Source organism: Panicum virgatum, chromosome 6K, assembly GCF_016808335.1.
Source record: "Panicum virgatum strain AP13 chromosome 6K, P.virgatum_v5, whole genome shotgun sequence".
Lineage (NCBI taxonomy): Eukaryota > Viridiplantae > Streptophyta > Magnoliopsida > Poales > Poaceae > Panicum > Panicum virgatum.
The window spans coordinates 44,369,410-44,390,267 of record NC_053141.1 but is presented as its reverse complement, the minus strand read 5'-3'; the positions used below and the strand labels follow the sequence as shown (position 1 = coordinate 44,390,267).

Sequence of the window (20,858 nt, the reverse complement as noted above, 5' to 3'; positions counted from 1 at the left end):
TTTTTTTTTGGAGTGTTCTTCTTCTTTTATAGTTTCAACTCTCATCGTCTAGGGATTCAGGATTCTCACGTGACACCCGTTCATCACGTTGGCGAATCTCATCTCTGAAAAAGAATGGCATACAGAAATCGTCTAGGGACTCTCACGTGACACCCATTCATCACGTTGGTGAACTGGGACGTCCACTGCCCATTTACATATTCGAACAGGCTCTTAATTCTTCTATAAAAAAATTCATACAGTAGACTGTAAACTTGCAGGGATTCCGCCCATAGAGATAGCATAGGCGATACAGCCGGGAAATATTCCATTTCCAAGGTGAGCAGCAGAGACTACCCACACAGTTGACAGCAAGGAAATCGCCGCATCTGTTCCCGGAAGGGATTCGATGGGTGCACAACACTACAACAGGAGCGATGCTAAAAAAAAAACACTACAACAGGAGCAATGAAACATCTGGTAAAGCTAATCTACAACTTCACTGAACGTGAAGTGGGTTCTCAGCAAGCAACAGCAATTAGAGGTAGTACAACACCTGTTCTACATTATTCGCTACACTAGTTATGCACGCCGGTTTGGAGGGTTATTGGTGAAATCAGTTGGCAGCTTCTCCAGCTTTAGTATCCGCCCTTGCAGCATCGTTGCCCTGAGACCATTCATCCGTCAGCAAATACGGACGAATTAAACGGAATTACGAAGAGTTTAGGAGATGAATTTGGAACATTCTGGGAAGATAATTGGAGGCTAACCTTTACACAGACATAGATGTAGTGAACATCAGGTTTCGGACCGAGAAGCGCAACTAACGATGTGCTATCATCGTCTAAGGGCAATGGTTTTGTCAGTTCCCATTTATTCTGATTCGAACTTTTCTCCCATCTTTCTGCAATAATCCCAATGTACTTAAACACAAGAATTTTATAACAACTAAATGGAAACAGAGCAGCAAGGTTGAAGTACTTGGAAATGACAAGAAATGCATTCATGAGTCGGAGTCTAAAAACTACTTTGTATATGAAGAAGATTGGTGTACAGTTAAGTTGATCTGGTGGAGTATGTAAGTAAAACCTACCTATGACATGGAGCTTTATTGTCCAATTTTCCATGTCCTTCAGGAGACGCAATCGGTAACTTGGATCCCCATAAGTGATCTATGGCATTATGGGATTCAGAAGGTTACATATACCAGAGTATGAAATAGTTGCATATTTCAGAATCAAATAGCTCATGTTACCAGCATGTAGACGCCCTTTTCCTTGAGGATTCTGCATATCGGAGGAATAAACAGAAGCTATAGTCAATTAAGAAATATGTATCACAAATAAATAGATTACTCTTCACCTGTTGACCTCCTCTAGCATTTTCGTTGCATTCTCTTGTGAATTTTGGCCGCACTGAAATACAAGACACGCTGTTGAGTATCACACTGGGAGAATATCAAAGTGTCCTGGCAAAATCTCGACTCACCATAATAGAATCTAGGGTTCCTGCAAATAACAAACGGGGTTAGAACCCAATGCCATGTTGCCTATGCATGTGCAGATGTTAACAATTGCTTCCATAATGCTGTCAAGTACTGCAATGACAATGGTACCTTTGTCAATAACAGCATCAAATGAACCGGACTCAAAATCTGACATGTCCTTTACATCCATCTTCATGTCTGTGCCAATCAAGGGAAATAAATGATATCAGATCATGTGGGACATACTGTAGAGGCATTCAAGAACAGAAGGCTGCGAACAAAAATTATACATTTAAGTCGAGGCATATCATGATATTTCTTCTTCATTTGCTCAATAACCACTGAAGATATATCGATGTTGACAACATCTTGATAGCCATCATCAACCATATTTTCACCAAAGACTGCAACAATCAAAAGAAGCTAAACCATATGAGTAATGTCCATTGGACAGTGAAGTAATGTAGTAGTCTAGTAGACATCATGTGGTTAGTATTTGTGGTTAAATTAATACTAAATAATAATAAATGGTAGCAAATCTATTTTTGCAACTACCAACCATTTGTAATCTGATGGCAAAGCAAGAAATGATACACATATGATCATGCATTGCAGCTTCAAAAGGAGAAAGGCGGCATTTATTTTTATTTGAATCGCCTATGGTCAACCAAAAAACACTACAGAATTCAATCATTTCAATAACTAAGAAGGTGGGTTTGGAGAAAAAATGGAGATCACAGTGGCTGAACATGAATGATTCTCAGATGATTTGAGTCAACAGATCAATCGAAGATCTCTAGCTCTAAGTCCAATGATATGATTTAAATACTAGTGCGGTTTTGGTTGTTCAGAACTCAACTGTAGCTCTACAACAGCACCACTTTATAGTCGAAAAGTTCAGTTTTCAGTTACAAGTGCACTAAAAGGTTCAAACAAATATAATTAATTAATGTTTTCAATGGACGTATAAAATTATAGGCAAATCTTGCAACAACATGTGGGGTGAAAACTGTAAGTACATAACTTCTTTAACACGTACACACTAGCTGCCTCTCCAGTTTGCTAAATTTACCAGAAACACCAGACATTGCCAAATTTCATAACCTTCATGGCGGAGGATTGCTATCTGACTCGCTGAAACATGAGGGCATTCATTGATTCCTCAATTACAGAATTGCCGTGGTGCATGATCCTTATCGCAGTATCGCACAGCCCAGCTATTTTGCTGTTTACTCTTTGGTTGCCGCAGAACATTGGCATGCTTGAACACAAGCCACGCTGAACCAGCTCCTTAAAAGGTCCAGGGAGGCTCTTCTGTGGTGCAATCGGAAGGATTATGCAGGTCGTACGAGAGAATTAAGCAGCTCATTGTATTGCTTGGATTAAGACATATATAGTGGTGGTCAAGGACGACCCTTTCGATAAAATTGATTGAAGCGCTACGTTCCAAAATCTATTATCCAGGAACGGCCGCATTGCGCGGCACGCTGGTCTAACCAGCAGCCTCCAGCCTCGAATCGCGACAGGAACAATGGATGAGCAAGCGCTCGCTGACCGCCCCGCCCCGGGCACGGGCAGCGGGCAGCCAAGCCAGCGACTCCCCCCTCCCCCTCGGGAGAATCCAATCCATCCCAGCCCCCGCCCACTCGCCAATAAAGGCGCCCGACTCACCGGAGTTGCCGCACCCGACGAGGAGGAGGCGGTGGTGCGGCGCGAGGTAGAGGCGGAGCAGCGGCGCGAGGGCCGGGTACTTCTGGTACCAGTCGAAGGGCCCGGCCTCCTTGCGGTAGCGCTCGTCCCAGTACCACGCCTCCCCGTACGCCTGCGACGCCGCCGCGCCCCCCGTCATCTCGCCGCCGCCGCCCTCTCGTCGGATCTGAGCCGGGGATGGCGGGCCTCGGTGGCGCTCGGAGAGAGAGAGAGGTGAGGAGAGCGAGGACTAGAGGATTCCGGATCGCGGCGGGGTTGCTGGCTCGGCTCGCGATTCGTGCGGGTGCGACGCCACGTGGGGGGGGGGGGGTGAGGGGGGCTTGCTTTGCTTCCCGTGGCGCGCGGAGCTTGCGCTTCGCGTCGGGCCGCAGCTCGCGCGCCACGCGCGCCTCCCGGTCGGTCGGGTCGAGCCGGCCGCTCCCACCCACTCGGACGGGTTGCAAAGTGATGGCAGCTCCGGCTGACGTGCAGAATTTAAAAAGGACAATGCTTTTTTTAAAAAAAATAAAAAAGACAATGCTTGGAAGAGGTTGAAAAGTCGAAGGTCCAAGGCCATGCATGGCGCTCTTCACGCTTCTTCCACGGCCATGGCCCGTTTCATGCATGTGGTGCCATGCGTTCGGCTGCCAAGCTAGCTGCCTTGCAGCTACCGATCGGCGGCGGCGGCAGCAGCTACAACGCAGCCTGCAAACCGCGGACAAGTTGAATTGATAGTGTTTTGTGAAAGAGAATAATAAGCTGAATTATATCGAGACAAGCTGAAAGTAGACAAGCAGACAGTAAGCGACGATCCAACCATTGTCTTCCACTTCAGGCTGTGTTTACATCCCAAAAAATTTTCAACCTTACAAACTTCGAACATTTGACTCCTAATTATAAATATTAAATGTGGATAACTGACAAACCCTATGTCATAACTCCAAGTGTAATTATGAGATTTTAAACCTAATCGAACTATAATTAGACAATGTCGTGCTACATTAAACAACCTCTAATAATGAATTAATTAGGCTTAATAGATTTGTCTCACGATTTCCCGTCCATCCGTGTAATTAATTTTATAATTAGATCATGTTTTAGTATTTCTAATCTTCAGTTAAAAATTGTTACAGTTAATTTCGTTCAATTTTTTACTGGATGCGTCTCTCGCCGTTTCCTTCTCGCACCTGCAGGCCGCTGCCTAAGGTCAGTCTTGGAAGTTTCATGAGCATAGTTACCTAGATTGAGAACTAGATCACTGTGTCAGATGAATTTTATGGTAATGAAACTCTCCTCACATTCCATAAAACTCCATCATTCTCTCTCCTAGCCATGTCAGCAAAAGTGGTGATATTTAATGTCACGAAATCCTCCATAAAACTCCTATTGAAACTGGCCTAAAACATGTGCTACTGGATGCAGCGATGCAACTCGCAAAGACTTCGAGCCAACATTAATTCCGCTATTACTTCTGTTTGCTGTCAAAACAAAAGCAAACAGCAGTTTCCCGCAGAGGCACATCTATCATATCCGTCTACCAGGTATTCTAAATTTGGCGGTTTGGAGCCTACACTTCTGCCTCACAAGTCAAGGACTGACTCCAGTTAACATAACCTTCAGAACCGAAGCCTTCAGTAGCGGAAAAAGCATTATCAGACGAAAGCACCAATCAAACACTATACTAGAGATACTCATAACTTTCGTGTGAGTGGTTCAGTACTGCTGTAATTTGCCTATCTGTGGCGCATTCTGCACAATATCTAGAGTTGCATGTGCACGTTTCTATATATACAGTCCAAAACACAAATTACAAAGATGAATTACACCTCTTCTATGTAACCTTACAAAATGATGCTAAACATTCAGCCAAGTATAACAAAACAATCTAATTGTTTCCATGCTCCAGTATAACACAGCACACTTCGATTTGCAGTTTCAGAACAATCCAAACCATTTTGATTCTTCCTGTTTCTCCTCCAATGTTTCATAGTAAGTTGACTCCTCCCTTTCATGGTTTGTATAACTATCTATGTATTCCGAACCATCTTCTGAAGCATATGACGATTCGTTCTGAGGTTGGATAGATTGAAACATAAATTTCAGGCCATTTATGATATCATAAATCATCAGTCCAATTCTTCCCCCACCCCAGCTTCCTAGTTGGCTTCCCACGAGGTATCCTAGTTTTCCAAACGTCTCCTCACCGTGGAAACCACCCGCATAAGTTCCGAACAAGGTGCCACTGCCCCGGAGAAAACCTTCTGTCATGCTTCCACCAAAGTACATTGCTTCAAAGAAGTCCCAACCAGAAGAAATTATTGGTCCCAATATCCGTTTGGCTTGACGAGCAGCCACTTTTGCCGCTTTTGTACTGACCTTCTGAGCTTGCTTGGCTGCTTCCGCAGGTGTTAGGCCTTCTGTTATGGCATCGGCTAATGCTCTCTCCATGGCATGTTGCCGCACCCTTTCCAGGTGTGCAGTTCGAAGGTTATTGACATACAACTTGACACCCTCCTTCACTGAGCATGCAAGGCTGCCAGAACCCATGTCAAAGCAGTTCATGAATGTGAACTGACCACTCTTTGATGCAGCCTCGTTTCCAACAAGTTCCCTGAACTTCTCAGCTGTAAATAAGAAGTGAATGTCATTATGGGAGATAACTTTGCTTTTTATTTGCGTCAATGAATATCTACAAGTTAAGTTTAGAGAATTAAAAAGGAATCAATAGCTTGCAATATTGGACTATCAAACTGTCATATTCAACTGTGGCTATGGAACATGGGAGTGTTGCTTGCAGAACATCAATATGATTACTTAGCAAGAATTATCTTTAAATAGACCTGTTGGACCGGTAATGGGAGTGTGGCGAAACTTGAGATTACATAAAACAGATTGGTAAACTTGTGCAACTAACCACTCAGTCATATCCAATATTTACAATCGAGCCAATTACCAGTCATTAATGACTCAGTTAAAACACAATGTATTGTCACTCATAGTTCTTCAGGAAAGTGTAGGCATGCTACCACCAATACTTAGTCTGTTCTGCTGGTTGTGGCTGGTGGTTGGTGCTGATTTACTGTGAGAGAAAAATACTGCTGGTTGGCTGGTGGCTGGTGCTAATTTAGTGTGAGAGAAAAGCACTGCTACTGGCAACTAGCAGAACAGTACTTTTTGTTTTGTTTTGTTTGGCATATGCTATAAAATGAGTGCCTGTGGGTTCATTAGCTAATGCTAGTCAATGAGCACACACCGCTCAGTAAGCAGCTGATATCAGGCAAACTTGTAAAACTGAAAGCTCATCGGTTCTCTTATTATTGATTCACTTGAAAACCTATTTGAACAGGTAGAAGTTCTGGGTTTCGCCCTGTAGAATATATGGAACTCCGACGCCCTGGCTTGTCTGAATCAAAAGCAGAGCTAGTGGAGTGTTTCATACAGCTATGGCTATACAACTTCTGCACTTCTACAGTTTCCGTTGTTCCAATTTTACTCCACATCAATCTAAACCAGCCAAATAAATGCATAATAACTCCGTGAAAGCGGAAATTACCACCCCTAAGGTATAAACTACAGTTCGACGAATGTAAACGCGTCACTACTCAAAATTGAAAAACAGGTAAATTCACGTTTCCTCGCCCAAAAAATCAACTACTTCACAACAATCGACGAAGCTAACAGGAAACCAGTGCCCGCAGATCTTCGCCTCGGAAACTAACCGGTGAAATTGCACAGGAAAGAAAAGATTCTACCACCGGAAAACTAACCAGTCATGCTGAGAGCAAGGACGCCTATGATGAAGAGCATCAGCCGCACGCGCCGCTTCTGTATGTCCAACATCTTCGTCCGCCACCGTTCGGATCGAACACCGTGAGGATGTCACCCTGCCTACGGATAGCCCTGGGCATTCGGGTAATTTCGGAAAATCGGGTTAGGTAATTCGGGTAGCAAAAAATTCGGGTAATGAAAAAAAAGGAATACCCGAAAATTCCCCTTTACCCGATGTTGCCGCGGGGGCAAGAGCGGCTGGCCGGACTGGGAACCTGGGACGCGGCCGGCTAGGCGAGGGACGAGGATCGCCGGCGAGCTGCACCGCCGCTTGCCGCGCTGGGCGAGGAGCCGAGGGGCGCTGGCCGCGCTCTGCGCTGCCGCCTCCCGCGTTGGGCGAGCCGACGAGGAGCCGAGGCGTGAGGCCGCGAGGGGCGCGGCCGCGCTGGGCAAGGGCGGCGAGGACGAGCAGCCGGCGGGCGGCGGGCGGCGGCGCGCTAGGTGCTGGATCGAGCGGGTCAGCGAGGGGTGGGTGTGCGATACGGACGGGACGCGACGCGGATTCGGTGCAGTAACTGCACGTGCAGTTGTGCCGCTGACGTGTGGACCCATGCGCCGTGGGGCCCACATGTCAGCGGCACAGCTGCACGTGCAGTTACTGCACCGGATCCTTCTCCGGACGGGACACGAGACGCGATGATTATGGGCCTGTTTGGCAGGGCTCCAGCTCTTTTAAAAACAGCTCCAGCTCCTCAGATGGAGCGGCTTCTCTGGTGGAGTTGGAGCCGTTTTAGAAAATGTTTGGCAAAACAGCTTCACTTGTTAGATTGATGTGTAAGCCGCGTGAAGCCACGATTTCATGGTTTCACCTTGCCTGTGTAAGCCGCCGATGACTTCAGGACCGGCTTCACACGTGAAGCCGGTTACAAAACAAACGTTTGGGAGGGCTTCACCTGGAGCCGCTCGTGAAGCCGCTCCAGAAGCCCTCCCAAACGGGGCCTATGGCTGTGTTTGACTGGGCTTCACCCGGCTCCGGCTCCAGCTCCAGCACTGTATACTACTGTAGCGGAGCCGGAAGAAGCTCCACCAACCCATCTCCACCGGCTCCTACTGTGTGTTAGGGCCTGTTTGACAGAGCTTCAACTCCTCAAAAAACGGCTCCGGCTTTTCTGGTGGAGCTAGAACGATTTTGGAAAACGTTTGGTAAAATGGCTTTACCTATTGGACTGAAGTTGTGAAATGTCTAAGTTGCATTTGCCTATATTTTTCTTTTATCTTTTCTTCTTTTTTTTCTTTTCTTTTTATTTTTCTTTCTTTTCCTTTTTGCTCTCCTTTTCTTTATTTTTCCTCCTCTCCTTGTCCAATCGGCCCCCTTTCTCGCCTCCGCCCCGCGTCCCGATCTTCGCCTGCACCGCCGCCTCTCGCCCTCCGCCCGAGCCGCCGTCCCCCCGCGGCCCCTCCCTGCGGCCGCCGCCGGCATCCTCCTCCCCGCTGCCGCCGCCGGTCTCCTCCTCCCCGCGGACTTTGCCGGCCCCCTGCTACCCGTGGCCGCCGTCGAACCCCTTCTACCCGCGGCTGCCACCGGCGTCCTCCATTCTGGCTCCGAAGGCCACGTCCCTGCTACTGCCGCCGGCTGGCCACCTCCCCGCGAGCCGCGCCCCAGCAGCCGCCGCCGGCCACTGGCTCCTGCGCGCCCCTGCGACGATTGCTGTCGGCCACCTTCTCCCCACACCTGGGGGCAGGGCTGGGAAAGGGCAAGAAGGAGCGCCGCGGAGCCGACCGGAGCCATGATTTTCTAGCTCCACCTCGTCCAATCCGCTCCAGTGAGTGCAATTTCAGGAGCTCCATGGAGCTCCATGGTTGGAGCCGTCGTCGAAAATATCGTTTTGGAGCTCCATGGCTGGAGCCCTCCCAAACAGTAGGCAAAGCTGAGTGGAGTCGGAACTGTTTTTCTTAGTGCTACAGAGGAAAACAGTACATAACAGTAATTTTGGAGCCGGAGCCGGCGAGGGAGAAGCCTTTGCATAGAGGCCTTGCCGAAGCGATGAAATCGCTTCCCATCACCTGAAGAGGTATAGACGGGCAGGACCGGGCCGACGTAAGATTATTTGGCTCAACTAATAAATATTTAACAACCCACTAATCTCATGTCGTGCGCGCTATTGGATCCGCTTGCCAAATGCTGGTGTCGTTGAAATTCTAAAGTAGCGTAAGCTTGGCCCGCATGCATGGGCACATGCAAATTGAATCCAAAGTTGCAAAGAGAGTCGCACCTTATTTCTTATTCTTTCTTTTATGTTTCTATTCAATATTTCAATTCCATCTTTTTTTGCATTTTTATTTCCAGTCCTCCTTGATAATTTTTCGTAATATGTTTTTTTTATTTTTCTTCTCTTTTTAATTTATTTACTTTCTGTATTCTTTTTTCTTTGCTTTTCTCCCATCTATTCTTTCTTATATTCATTTCCATTCATTGTTCTTTGCTTTTTTCTCCGCTGTGAATTAATAATTTGTAGTCATATCGTACTATGAATAGATCTAGTTGCATATGGTTGCATGCAAAGCTGTTTGAGTGGGTATCTGCACGCTACAAGCGCACGCATGCAAACCGACGTACCTTTTCTTTCTTTTTGTTTGTTTCTTTTTCCTTGATTTTTCTTTTGTACTAATTTTCTTCCTATCCATTTTTTACTATTTATTTGCAATGCTCCAGTTGATATTTCTTTTTCATTTCATTTTGTATGTTGCTTATTTATTATTCCTTCTAATATTTTCATTCATTTTTCTCTATTTTATTTTTCTATAGACTAAGTCTATGAGTACTATAGTCTATAAATATAGTGATGCTTCATGTAAAATTATCTATCCGTGTGTAACTAATTTACTTTCCATACTGACTCATTTGGTATGCATATATGCTTGTAATTCTTCATGCAAAATTATCTATCCTCGAGTAACTAATTTGTTCCCAGTGTCAAATTATTTGTTTGGTTTGTAAATTAAATTGTTCCGTGACATTGATCCATTTTTTCGCAATATTCATTTTCCATTATTTATCGTATACAATCAAATGTTCACGATGTTTAATGTTTTGTTCGTAGTACATTATTATTTGTTCGTAATGTTTAATTTTTTGTTTGTAGAAAATAATTATTTGTTCGTGGTATTAAAGTATTTGTTCTCAATAGTTGAAAGTAATTATTTAGTACTAAAAAGTACTTTTAAAAAATATTGTGCAAACATAGGGAAGTATGGTATTGTTTCGAAGATCTTATCATAAAAAAAGATAATAGTGTGATTGAAATTTAATTTGGATACAGAGTTTAATATTCATAGATTTTTAAATGTGAACTACCTTTGCATGTGGGTGATATCATGGATTTGTCTTCACCTGCATGTGCGTGGAACAGTCCAAGAGGAAAGCAATATGCTTCAAAATCGGACTACTGGTTGATGAGTCAAAATCGGAATCACTAATGTGCGTGGAACAAATCACGGTAATGGGCCTAAGATTCGGCCCAACAGCACTTGCACTCTCTCGGGTCTGTCGGGGGAAATTAATCCTGCCTCACGCGACGGTTGGGGCTAATGTCACTACAGAAATTAATTTTGCCTCAGGCGACCGTTGGGGCTACTGTCGCCTGTAGCGACACCTAAGGCTATCTCCAACAGCGTTACTCAAACCTAAATTTGGGTCTTGAATAGTGTTTTGGGTACTTAAAAATGCTCTCCAATGGAGCACCCAAATAGGCTAGGCATTTTGGGTCCAAGGTGAGAGGAGAGGCAAATATAGGTCTCTCTCTCCTCAACCCAAATGGGCACAGGTACTGCAGACGACGGGTAAGGTGGGCCCATGACAAGATGACGGGCGACGCTTGCAGGGAGGCGGGATTTGGGGCTGGGTTGTTGGAGATGACGAGTTTTGGGTTTTTGTGTGCGTGACCTATACCTGAGAATGGGTCTCGCATTTGCCTTCTGACTGTAGGAGACAGTCTAACCGCACCCAACACAAAGAGGTCTGGGTCTAGGTGGGCTGTGCCTGTGCGGGTGGCTGTGGCTGTGTTGGGCTGTTGAATGTACGATATCTCGAGTTATGGGCTGGCTGGCTGGGCCTAGGAATTTTTATGGGCTTTTGAGCTTGGACCTCTTAAGGATTTTTTTTTGAATGAGCCTCTTAAGGAATTTCGGGTATTTTGGATTTTTTAAGTATCGGAAGTACTATACAGATCCTAATTTTCGGAACTAAATTTAGGTTTTTGATCATAGACCTGAGAGCAAGATCGGCTATTTCAAGTTCGGATATTTTGGATGCGGATTCGGAAATTTTTTACTCAAGTATACCCTGCGGACCAATCTCCCGCTCCCTTTCACCACATCCACATCAATCTACTAACCAAATAAATGCATAATTACTCCACGAAGGCAACATGGCTCACTACTCAAACTTAAAATCAGGTAAATTCGCATTTCCTCACGATGATCAACTAGCAACAATCGATGAAGTGTCCACATATCTTCGCTTCGGAAACTAACCAGTGAAATTGCACATGAAAGAAGAGATTCTGCTACCGGAAAACTAACCAGTCATGTTAAGAGCGAGGAAGTCCATTATGAAGAGCATCAGCCGCATGCGCCGCTACTGGATGTCTATCATCTTTGCCCGCCGCCGTCTAGATAGCACGCCGCGAGGCTCTCGCCTTGCCTACGAACCAATCTCTCGCTCCTTCTCACGACCACAGAGGAAGAGGGAAAGGAGAGAAAGCAAGGAAGGAGAATGGCCGCAATGTCCTCTTCGCTACCGCTACGTGTTAGAAGCTAATCCGTGTTGCCTTCCTAAGCATAGCTTTATTGCTAATAGTAACTGACAGGCGGAGCCACAGTGGCAGTGGACCTTACTAATCGGTGGGGTCACTCAAGTGGAAGACACCATCTGATGCCGCGTGCTTTTCAGCCACAGATCATGAGTTTCCTATGACCACTTGACCAGCTGGACATATGCACATCTTCTATGGATTCTATTTCTTCCTGTATATTCATCTAATTCATCAACTACACTAGATTAGATCACGTGAAAACCTAGAACAATGATAGCCACTCAACTGGAGTGGCACATGCAAGCAACCAAAAACATTAAATAGTTGTAGTTTTTAAACCATCCATCAATTTCTAATTCTGGTTGTACACATGTATCTCTTTTGAAGAGATCTTCAAAACAAGACCCCACTTGCATATATTTCAATAATATTTTTTGAAGACACATAAATTAATTGATGCATAATAGAAAAATGTCAAAATTGATTATTTAAAATGCTCAACTATTCTGCTAAAGTTGCCTATTATTAATCATGCAATGAACGTTCACATACTCCAACAAAATTGTTTACCCTGGTCCAATAATCACACCAAACAATCTATCTTCGAAGTATGAATACACCCAGGTGTATGAAGCAACATTTTGTAAGGCCATAAGCAATTTTTGCAAAAATTATAAGCAAATTAGAATACACTTAAAATTATTTTCTCTCACCAAAAAATATCATTAAAATATAGTGATGTGAGATTTTATTTTGAATCTTTTATTGAAAGAAACACAACAGTGTAATCGGATTTTAATTTCAATACTTGATTTTGAAAACTACAGTCTTTTTGTTTTGAAACTATGTGCATGTGTATGGCTACCCATTTTTTCCTCCCCTCACATATGCATGCATGCGATTACATCATTTTTTTCTTTCTCTCCTTGCCCTTTCACGTACATGCTATATACAAACACCCTGGTGTATTGCTAAGGATAATTTTTTCCTATCAAAATGAGGAGACTAATACGACCGGCTGTGAATTAGCCGTGTCTACTTTTCTTGCCTAGGACACAATGCGTCGGGATCCGCTTGTCATAGGTACTCTTCGGGCTTGTTTGGTTGCTGCCTGCCAGGCAGCACCATCCGACCCCAGGCCGACCAAATCGGACGCTTGGGATTGCTGCCTGGGCCAGACAGCTTTGTCAGGGTCTGAACCAAACAAGCCCTTCTTGCCTGGGATTCGCGGGGCAAGACGAACGTGGGGCGGCAGTTTTCCTTCCAGGCCGAGATCGCCACAAGGCGCACAGTTTGGGTTGACCAGGTAGGATAATGACAAACCGACCGATGCTTGCGGGGTGTACGGTCTGGGGCCCGGCCCAAGAGTCATATACGTACCACCGTAGACCGGGCGAGGCCCATAGTATGGCTTGTTGGGCCGGTATTGTGGAGGCTATACATGCGGCCTCTTTAGTATGGGCCCGTATAGCAGGAGAGCCGTGTAGTATGGGCCCACATATAGTATGGCTAATCTTTGTTCAAGACCCCGCAGCTCTCCTGCTGGTTCCGTTTCAAAACAAAATCTACTTTTTTTTACGCCAAAGCGCAAAGCAGCCGAGGTTGTCAACAAGATTCTGCTTCAAGCGAAGGCGGCAGCAGCTTTTGTAGGAAATCCTCAGGCCAATCCGAAACGATCACGCCACGAGAATCTCAAACTGATCCGATGCCTTCTGAAGATCAGGCCGCTGGCGCGAAAGCGCTCGGCGATCCTGTAGTGAGGTTCTGTTTGGACAAAGCAAGCACTATAGCACTAGCCACAGCCTCATGGCGCCAAGTGCTCCCCAGCCACGCTTCCCCGGTAGTTGCTTGGCGGTTTTCCTTGCGCGTCGTAGCTAGGTTAGTTAATTAACCCCCCGCGCCGGAAGCGACCTGATGCGCCGGCCGCGGCGTGCCGTGGCTTGGAACCCAACCCGATCGGTCGCCGTCGGCGCCCCCGCGACGTCCTCCCTTCCCTTGGCGTTCTGGTGTAGCGTGGCCGCCGCGCGCCCGCCGCCGCCACCGCCGCGGCGCTGTCAAATCGTCGAACGCTTCTTCCTTGCGGCTCCCGCGCGCTACGGCGACGGGCAGGGGCAAGCGGCGACGCAAAGGCAAGCAGCGGAAGAAACGCGCGCGCCCCGCCCGCGCGTGCACGGCTTCGTTCGCTGCGGGCATGGCGCCTCTCCTCGATCTGCTCTCCGGCCGGCAGCGAGCGAGCTATATGTGCGTGCACGGGATCAGACTGTACGACTTGTCGGACTTGACACGGGCGGTTCCATGTTACGGTAATTTTCAGAGGCACTGCTAGTGCGTGTATGTTGTCAGTAATGACAGGTCGGTAGTAGTGTTTACTAACCACACAGCCTCGGGCCGTGTTTAGATGCCGTAAAGTTAAAATGTAAAATTTTTGTAAATCGTTTGCATGGTATACTAAATATAGTCAAAAAATAAATCACATTATAAAAATAGACTGTAAATCACGAGACAAATCTAATGAGCCTAATTAGGACGTGATTGAACACTAAATTGCTACAGTAAACATGCTCTAATGATAGATTAATTAGGCTCATTAGATTCGTCTCGTAGTTTACAGACGAGATCTGTAATTAATTTTGTGATTAGTCTACATTTAATATTTCAAATATTGAAAATTCACTGACAAAAACGCAAAATAGATCTAAACACACCGTCATTTTGCAAGTTGGACTGACGGAGCGGCGGCCATTTGCCCATTTCATCCGCGCCGCAAAAAAAAACATTGAAGATTGTGGGCAACCTAGTTAGCTCCGTTGACAGGCACCAATCATTAATTATTCCAACACCTCCCATCCGTCAAGTAAGTGTACTTTAATTGAGTTTGATCTCAGTCAAAATGGCTATCTGGCTGCTGGTGCCACCAGAACTTAGGGCAGTCCCAACCCAGCTTTCTACCATGGAGTCTAAACCTGTTATTTATTGTGTTTTGCTGATGTGGCAATATATTTATGAAAAAGAGAGGGAGGGAAATCAAGACTCCAAGTCTTATTTAGACTCTAAGTCTTCACGCAAATCAAGAATGAATATGAGAGAGACAAGTAGGCCATACAAACCAAAGTAACACACTTTGCATTGGGAAGTATAGTTTCTTATGATGGAGTCTTTGAGGCTTAGACTCTATGAGTGAAGTCTGTATTGGGACTGACTTTATATTTTTCGAAACAGATATTTAAAATCTTTTTTGAAACGGACAGTCCGCCAGCCCTTGTATGTGTACTCCAAAGTTTAGGAAAGAAAACAAAAGAGGAGATATTCACTTAAAAAAGGGGGGAATAATTCCATCCATACCAAAAAAACATACGACTCCCTCCGTTCCAAATTAGTATAAGTCATTCCAAAAATCTTGGAGAGTCAAAGTTTTTTGAGTTTGACCAAATTTATATGACAAGATAAGAATATTTATGATACCAATTAAATATAATTAGATTTTTTGTTAGCTATATTTTCATAGTGCACATATTTGATGTCATAAATCTTTATATTTCTCTCTATAATTTTGGTCAAACTTTGAGACGGTTTGACTCTCCAAAATTCTTGAAATGACTTATAATTTGAAGCCGAAGGAGTAGTATGGAATTTATAGATTTGATGGGGAACGTGTCGGGGTCAGCAGATGTTGTTGACTTTAAAAATAAAAGCCAGCAAGAAAATAAGAAAGGTCCGCTTTACATGTGGGAAAGAATCCAAGGAGCACCGAGAACAGCCGACCTGCCGCCGGCGACGATGGGCAGGTGGAGGGAGGGAGCGAGGCTTCCATATGGATCGACGACGTGAGGTCCATCGCCGCGCTTTCGGCCGGCCTCGAGCGAGCTGAGATAGTATCCAGGAGTATGTGTGTGTCCATGCTTTTTTCTGGACAAACAAAAATAAATAGGCCCCAGAGAGAGAGAGAGAGAGGGGCGGGGGCGTGGTGGATATAAATAGGCGCGCGGCCGGGGGCCATGGACGCAGCTGCCTGCCAAAGAAAGAAGGCGAAGGGGGATCGGTCGGCGGGGAGGGTCAGAGGAGCAGAACATCTTCGTCGCACCGTCGCGGGCAGCGCGGCTTATTCCTAGCTGCAGCGCGGCACGCGCAGAATTGAAAGAGCGAGAGAGGGATCGGTCGGCGGTCGTCATCCGCGCCGGCAGCTTGCTCTTGCTCCTCCGTCGAATTAATCGGATCATCCTCCTCGCCCGCGCGCCCAAATGGTACGCCTCGCCCGCCTCTCCTGCCCCTCCGGGTCCGTCGATTCTCTCGAGCAAGCGCGCATGTCGCGCGCGGTCTGATCGAGACGGGGAACCTCCGGCCGCGTGCGCCCACCCCGGCGCCGGCCACCCGCCACCGCGCGCCGGGCGTTCCGGTGGAAGATTATTCTTCCCGACCTGGGCACCTGGCGAGCTGCCGCCTCTCCCTCTCGATCCGCTAGCTTTCCGAGTTGCGTTAAAGAAAAGAGAAAGAGAAAGCAGGTTCCGTCCACACAACTGCTAATGCGCGCCTAGCATGCTTGTGCTTCTCCTTTTTGCCCGTCCCAGAGGCTCCACCTTTCCGCCGCCGCCGCGCGCGCGCTCTCCGCCGGCTGACCCGCTCGGTTTGGAGCGCGGCGCCGGCCGGGGCGGTCGCTTTCCATGCGGAGCCAGCCAAGGGAGGCTCTTTCCGGACCGGACAGTCACCTCTCTCATTTCTTAGCCGCGTTAGCAATAACAACATCCAACAAACAATCTTTCAAAAAAAAAAAAACATCCAACAAACTAGAGCCCCCGCTGACATTGGCGCGGCCGCTCGCTTCGTGTGGCCCGTCCGTTGACACGCCGCGGCCTCGTCCTACCGCCGGCGCTGACGTGCAGACAGACGCGCATCTGCCGACGACGACGCAGGGACTGGCCACCGGCCGGCCACGGCGATCACGGCACAATCTTTAATCTTTCATCGGCGATCCCTGCTCCATGTCATGTCGCCCTTTTCTTTTCCTTTCTGACGGATGCATGTTGCCCTTTTCTTCTCGCAAGAGACGGACGGCGTTCTCCGTCTCCGCGCAAACCTACACGCTCCTTGCTTGTACCTACTGCTGCTGCTGCAAGCGTACAGCGCACTCCACGCATGGCGATTTCTCGGTCAGCACGCCGCCGGCGGGATCACGGGGCGGTGGCGTTCCTAGGACTAGCGGCCGCCCCTTCCCCGAGCCGTTTCCTGGATCCTGATGACCCTGAGCAGCGCCTCGAGAGCAACGGACGCATGCAGGAGCAGCCATTTCTTTACGGCGCCATTTGGAACCTTCGCGCGCCCGGCCAAATTTCTGGCTCGCTGGTCCTGTTCAGTTTTTGTTTTGTTCCTTTCCGAATTCTGATGGTGATGAGCTCGGCAGCGTCAGCCGTCTGCTAGCGCAGCGCCTCGACCGGCGGCGCGCCGGCATGCCTGCAGGATCTCGCGGAGCGTGTGCCGGCCTCGTGCTCTCCGCTGCCACCGTTTTGGCTTTGCCCTCCGACAAATCCTGGCCGTCCGTTTCTAGTTCAGCCGATACACTAATGACCAAGATTACGATAGCATCATACTAGTGGTAGCTGATCCTCTGAACAGAGCCCAACGGTAACACGACAAGTCAGCCCGGTCACCTGTGACGCTACCATCCAGTCGACAAGTCGAGCGCGGCGAGGCACGCAAGTTCACTGGGCTGGTCACCGGCGGCGGCTGGTCGCCGGCCGGCAGCCCGTGAACAACGCGCGCCAGGCCGTGCTTCCCGATTTCTATGGCGGCTAACCGCGTCTTGATTGGTTACGAACCGGTGCAGGTGGAGTCGGAGGGCGAGCTCCAGGCGGCGGCCGTGCTGACGCCGCCGCTGTCGCTGGAGGGCGGCCTCGCGGCGGAGCTCCGCCCGGCAAACCTCGCCCAGCGGGTGCTCAGCCTCTTCCGCAACGTCAGCCCGGGATCCGACCTCTCGCACTTTCAGGTACGGTTACTTTTTTTTTTTTGAGGGAGTTACTGTTTATTTTCAGATGCCCAGTGAACCCAACTTTGAACTTATAACACACACAGACGCAATGCAATGCAACCAGTAAACTGGATTAGTAGTTGGTCTTGTTGGATTACTTCTGGTGGTTGTGATCGAAAGTCATGGTTTACGCGTGTCCGTTGTTAATGCACATATAGTTGAATTAGAAAAGTCGCAAAACTAATCACACGATTGGCGCCATACACGTCTTAACGCATTTTTTTTATTGCTGAAAGTGTTGCTCTAATTAGATAGGTCTTGATGCCCCATCCATCTGGTCTATTAAGCTAAAATGTAATCTTGGTGAGACAAATTCTAAACACTAGGTAGGGCACCTATTTTAGGTGTTGTTTGTTTTCAGAGGCTAAAGTTTAGCCACTATCACGAAAAAAGAGAATTTTACTATTTAAGAGTTTTAAATAAAATATATTTATATTTTTTTGATAAATGAGTGCTAATTTGCGAGACGAATCTAATGAGCCTAATTAATATGTGATTTGCTACAGTAACCATACTCTAATCATAGATTAATGTATCTCATTAGATTCATCTCTCACTTTAGTCCCGAGGTTTTGCAATTAGTTTTATAATTAGACTTCATTTAATATTTCTAAATATTAAGATTCTTTTTGATGTGATAGAGACTTAAAGTTTAGTCTCTGAATCCAAACAACCCCTTAAAATGGAGGTCTACCTGACCCATTTGTTTGGAGTACATATTCTCAGTAGTTGCCAATTAATCACAAGATTGGCATCATGTACTTTTCCGTACACTATTTTTTTTTTGTACGTGTTGCTAGGCCACCTTTTTTTTCGAAACTTGCTAGGCCCTACCTAGTTGGTCTAAGGTCGCAGAGGCCAGAACTATTACTTTTTCTTAAAAAAAAAGACACACGGAGTAGTTGGTCTTGAAGCTAAAAAAACTATGGTCAATTGTGGAGTATAAATTTTGAACACCAGGAACATATCTATTTATTTTGGAACAAATGGAGGAGTATTTAATCCAGTTGCTTGGAGTAATTAGGAGCACTAAGCTGTGACGTGCTGACGGCACCCTGAACAACAGCACATAATTTGGGGGCTGACAGACAGTGATGGAGTAGCCGATGGCATTTTGCTTGCGAGAGAATGTGAGTAGGTACTCTTGGCGCCTGGTCAACTAGGCGCCAAAATGAGTTTCAAAATGGCAGTAGGATGCGCATCCCGCTGACTTTGAATCGGGACGTGATCATTTTGTTTCGTCTCTTTAAAAGAGATAGTTTCTTCAACGGGAATGTCCTGCAAGAACGACGATCACAATCACTATAGCCGCTTCAATCAGCAATGTTGAATTGAATCCGTTTATTTCAAAAATGATGTCGAATCGAATCCATAACGACGGAATGCTGCTGTTCTTCTCTGCGAAAATCTCCAGCTGCCGGCGACGTTCAACCTGCCCAAGTCGCAGCTCCAGATGTACGGCGAGGGCGTGTACTGCGCCGGCGAGGACCTCCTCGGGCGGTGCGCCCGGGGCAAGGACAGCCTGGAGCGCCTCACGGCGGTGGTGGCCTGGAGCATCTCCACGACGCGGCCCCCCATCTTCGGGTTCGCGCCCTACAACCCGGTGCTCGGGGAGACGCACCACGTCTCCCGCGGGGCCCTCAACGTCCTCCTCGAGCAGGTCTCCCACCGCCCGCCCGTCTCGGCGCTCCACGCCACCGACGCCGCCGGCGACGTGCGGCTCGTCTGGTGCCAGAGCCCCGTCCCCAGGTTCCACGGCGCCAGCATCGAGGCCGCCGTGCGCGGCCGCCGGGAGGTGCGCCTCCTCCGCCACGCCGAGCGCTACGAGGTCGACTGCCCCAACCTGCTCATCCGGCTCCTCCCGTCGCCCTCCGTCGAGTGGGCCGGCGACGTCCGGGTCGTCTGCGCCGACTCCGGGCTCGAGGCCGAGCTCAGCTACTGCCGGACCCGCTCCTTCCTCGGCTTCGGCGGCGACGCCAGGTGCGTCAGGGGCAGGGTCTTCCGCTCGGCGGCGCGGGAGGAGACCATCTACGAGGTCGACGGGTTCTGGGACAGGACCGTCTCGCTCAAGGACGTCGCCACCGGCGAGGTCTCCGTGCTCTACGACGCCCAGCGAGCCATCGGTAACCTCACCACGCCGGCCGTTCAAGACCACAAGGTAATTGAAAAAAAAAAATGTAGCCTGAATCGTTTCAGTCTGAACTCTGATGAAGAAATTAATTTGACATGGTTTCAATCAATTCCTGTTCTGATCAATGATCATGTTCGTCTCAGGGCGTGGCGCCGTCGGAATCCGCCGTGGTGTGGGGCGAGATCAGCGACGCGCTCCTGAAGAAGGACTGGGAGAAAGCCCAGCAGGCGAAGCGGCGGGTGGAGGACGAAGCGAGGAAGCTCGCCAAGGAGAGGAACGACAAGGGGGAGGTCTGGACGCCCAAGCACTTCTCCCTGTCGCAGAACAAGAACGGCGAGTGGGAGTGCTGGCCCTTGGAGGACTCGGTGCCGCCGGCTCCCATTGTCGTCCCTTCTTCATGACAGTAGAGAGGAGGACCTGACATGTAACAAGAGTTATGCGATCAACTTGAATTTCTTGTAAATTTGTCACTAGTTCATTATCTTGATTCTTCTTCGTGTTGATGAATTATGATCGTAGTAATGATTTCTTCAGAAAAAAAAACTGCGGGTGAACACGAACAACTGAACATCCGTTGAAGGTCACAGCTAGGCTCTGAAACCTGAAAATCGATGCTAAACAGAGGAACTGAATCCCAGTTTTTTATAAGAAAAAGAAAAGGAACTGAATTCATGGATAAACGAACAATGCATTTTATTGTCCATATTCTATTTCTGCATAATTCAATCTGTACATGTTTCCATCTCGATTGGCTATGATGGATTTTATCACTGCTAGTGCTACACATGCGGAGTCCAGGGAACTACTGTCAGTGAATCCTACAAGAGCTGTGCCTGACAATGTTCATGGCGAGAATGACCAGAGGAACAACAAGAGCACTGCAGGCAGCAGGAGCCACAGCTGGTCGTGTAGCGTGCTGGCTGACGACAGCGTCATCCACGGCGGCTGATAGGTGCTTCCCGCACCGTAGCT

General features: G+C 47.6%; 3 protein-coding genes across 3 annotated transcripts; 1 reads left to right on the top strand and 2 right to left on the bottom strand.

Annotated features, from left to right (window-relative positions):
* Window positions 1-198: 198 nt before the first annotated feature.
* On the bottom strand, window positions 199-3,463 carry LOC120712899 (EEF1A lysine methyltransferase 4-like). Its single transcript, XM_039998825.1, has 9 exons — window positions 3,137-3,463; window positions 1,756-1,869; window positions 1,595-1,663; window positions 1,468-1,487; window positions 1,342-1,394; window positions 1,235-1,265; window positions 1,073-1,151; window positions 750-883; window positions 199-646 (listed from the first exon to the last, which is right to left on the bottom strand). Exons 1-9 carry the CDS (start codon window positions 3,312-3,314, stop codon window positions 596-598), a joined length of 729 nt encoding a protein of 242 aa, XP_039854759.1. The 5' UTR covers window positions 3,315-3,463; the 3' UTR covers window positions 199-595.
* A 1,360-nt stretch (window positions 3,464-4,823) lies between these two features.
* LOC120712897 lies at window positions 4,824-7,472 on the bottom strand. Its single transcript, XM_039998822.1, has 3 exons — window positions 7,154-7,472; window positions 6,922-7,054; window positions 4,824-5,778 (listed from the first exon to the last, which is right to left on the bottom strand). Exons 2-3 carry the CDS (start codon window positions 6,992-6,994, stop codon window positions 5,090-5,092), a joined length of 762 nt encoding a protein of 253 aa, XP_039854756.1. The 5' UTR covers window positions 6,995-7,054; window positions 7,154-7,472; the 3' UTR covers window positions 4,824-5,089.
* Window positions 7,473-15,733: 8,261 nt separating this feature from the next.
* On the top strand, window positions 15,734-20,408 carry LOC120712893 (oxysterol-binding protein-related protein 4C-like). Its single transcript, XM_039998818.1, has 4 exons — window positions 15,734-15,977; window positions 17,555-17,713; window positions 19,170-19,913; window positions 20,030-20,408. Exons 1-4 carry the CDS (start codon window positions 15,975-15,977, stop codon window positions 20,285-20,287), a joined length of 1,164 nt encoding a protein of 387 aa, XP_039854752.1. The 5' UTR covers window positions 15,734-15,974; the 3' UTR covers window positions 20,288-20,408.
* The last annotated feature ends 450 nt before the right edge of the window (window positions 20,409-20,858 follow it).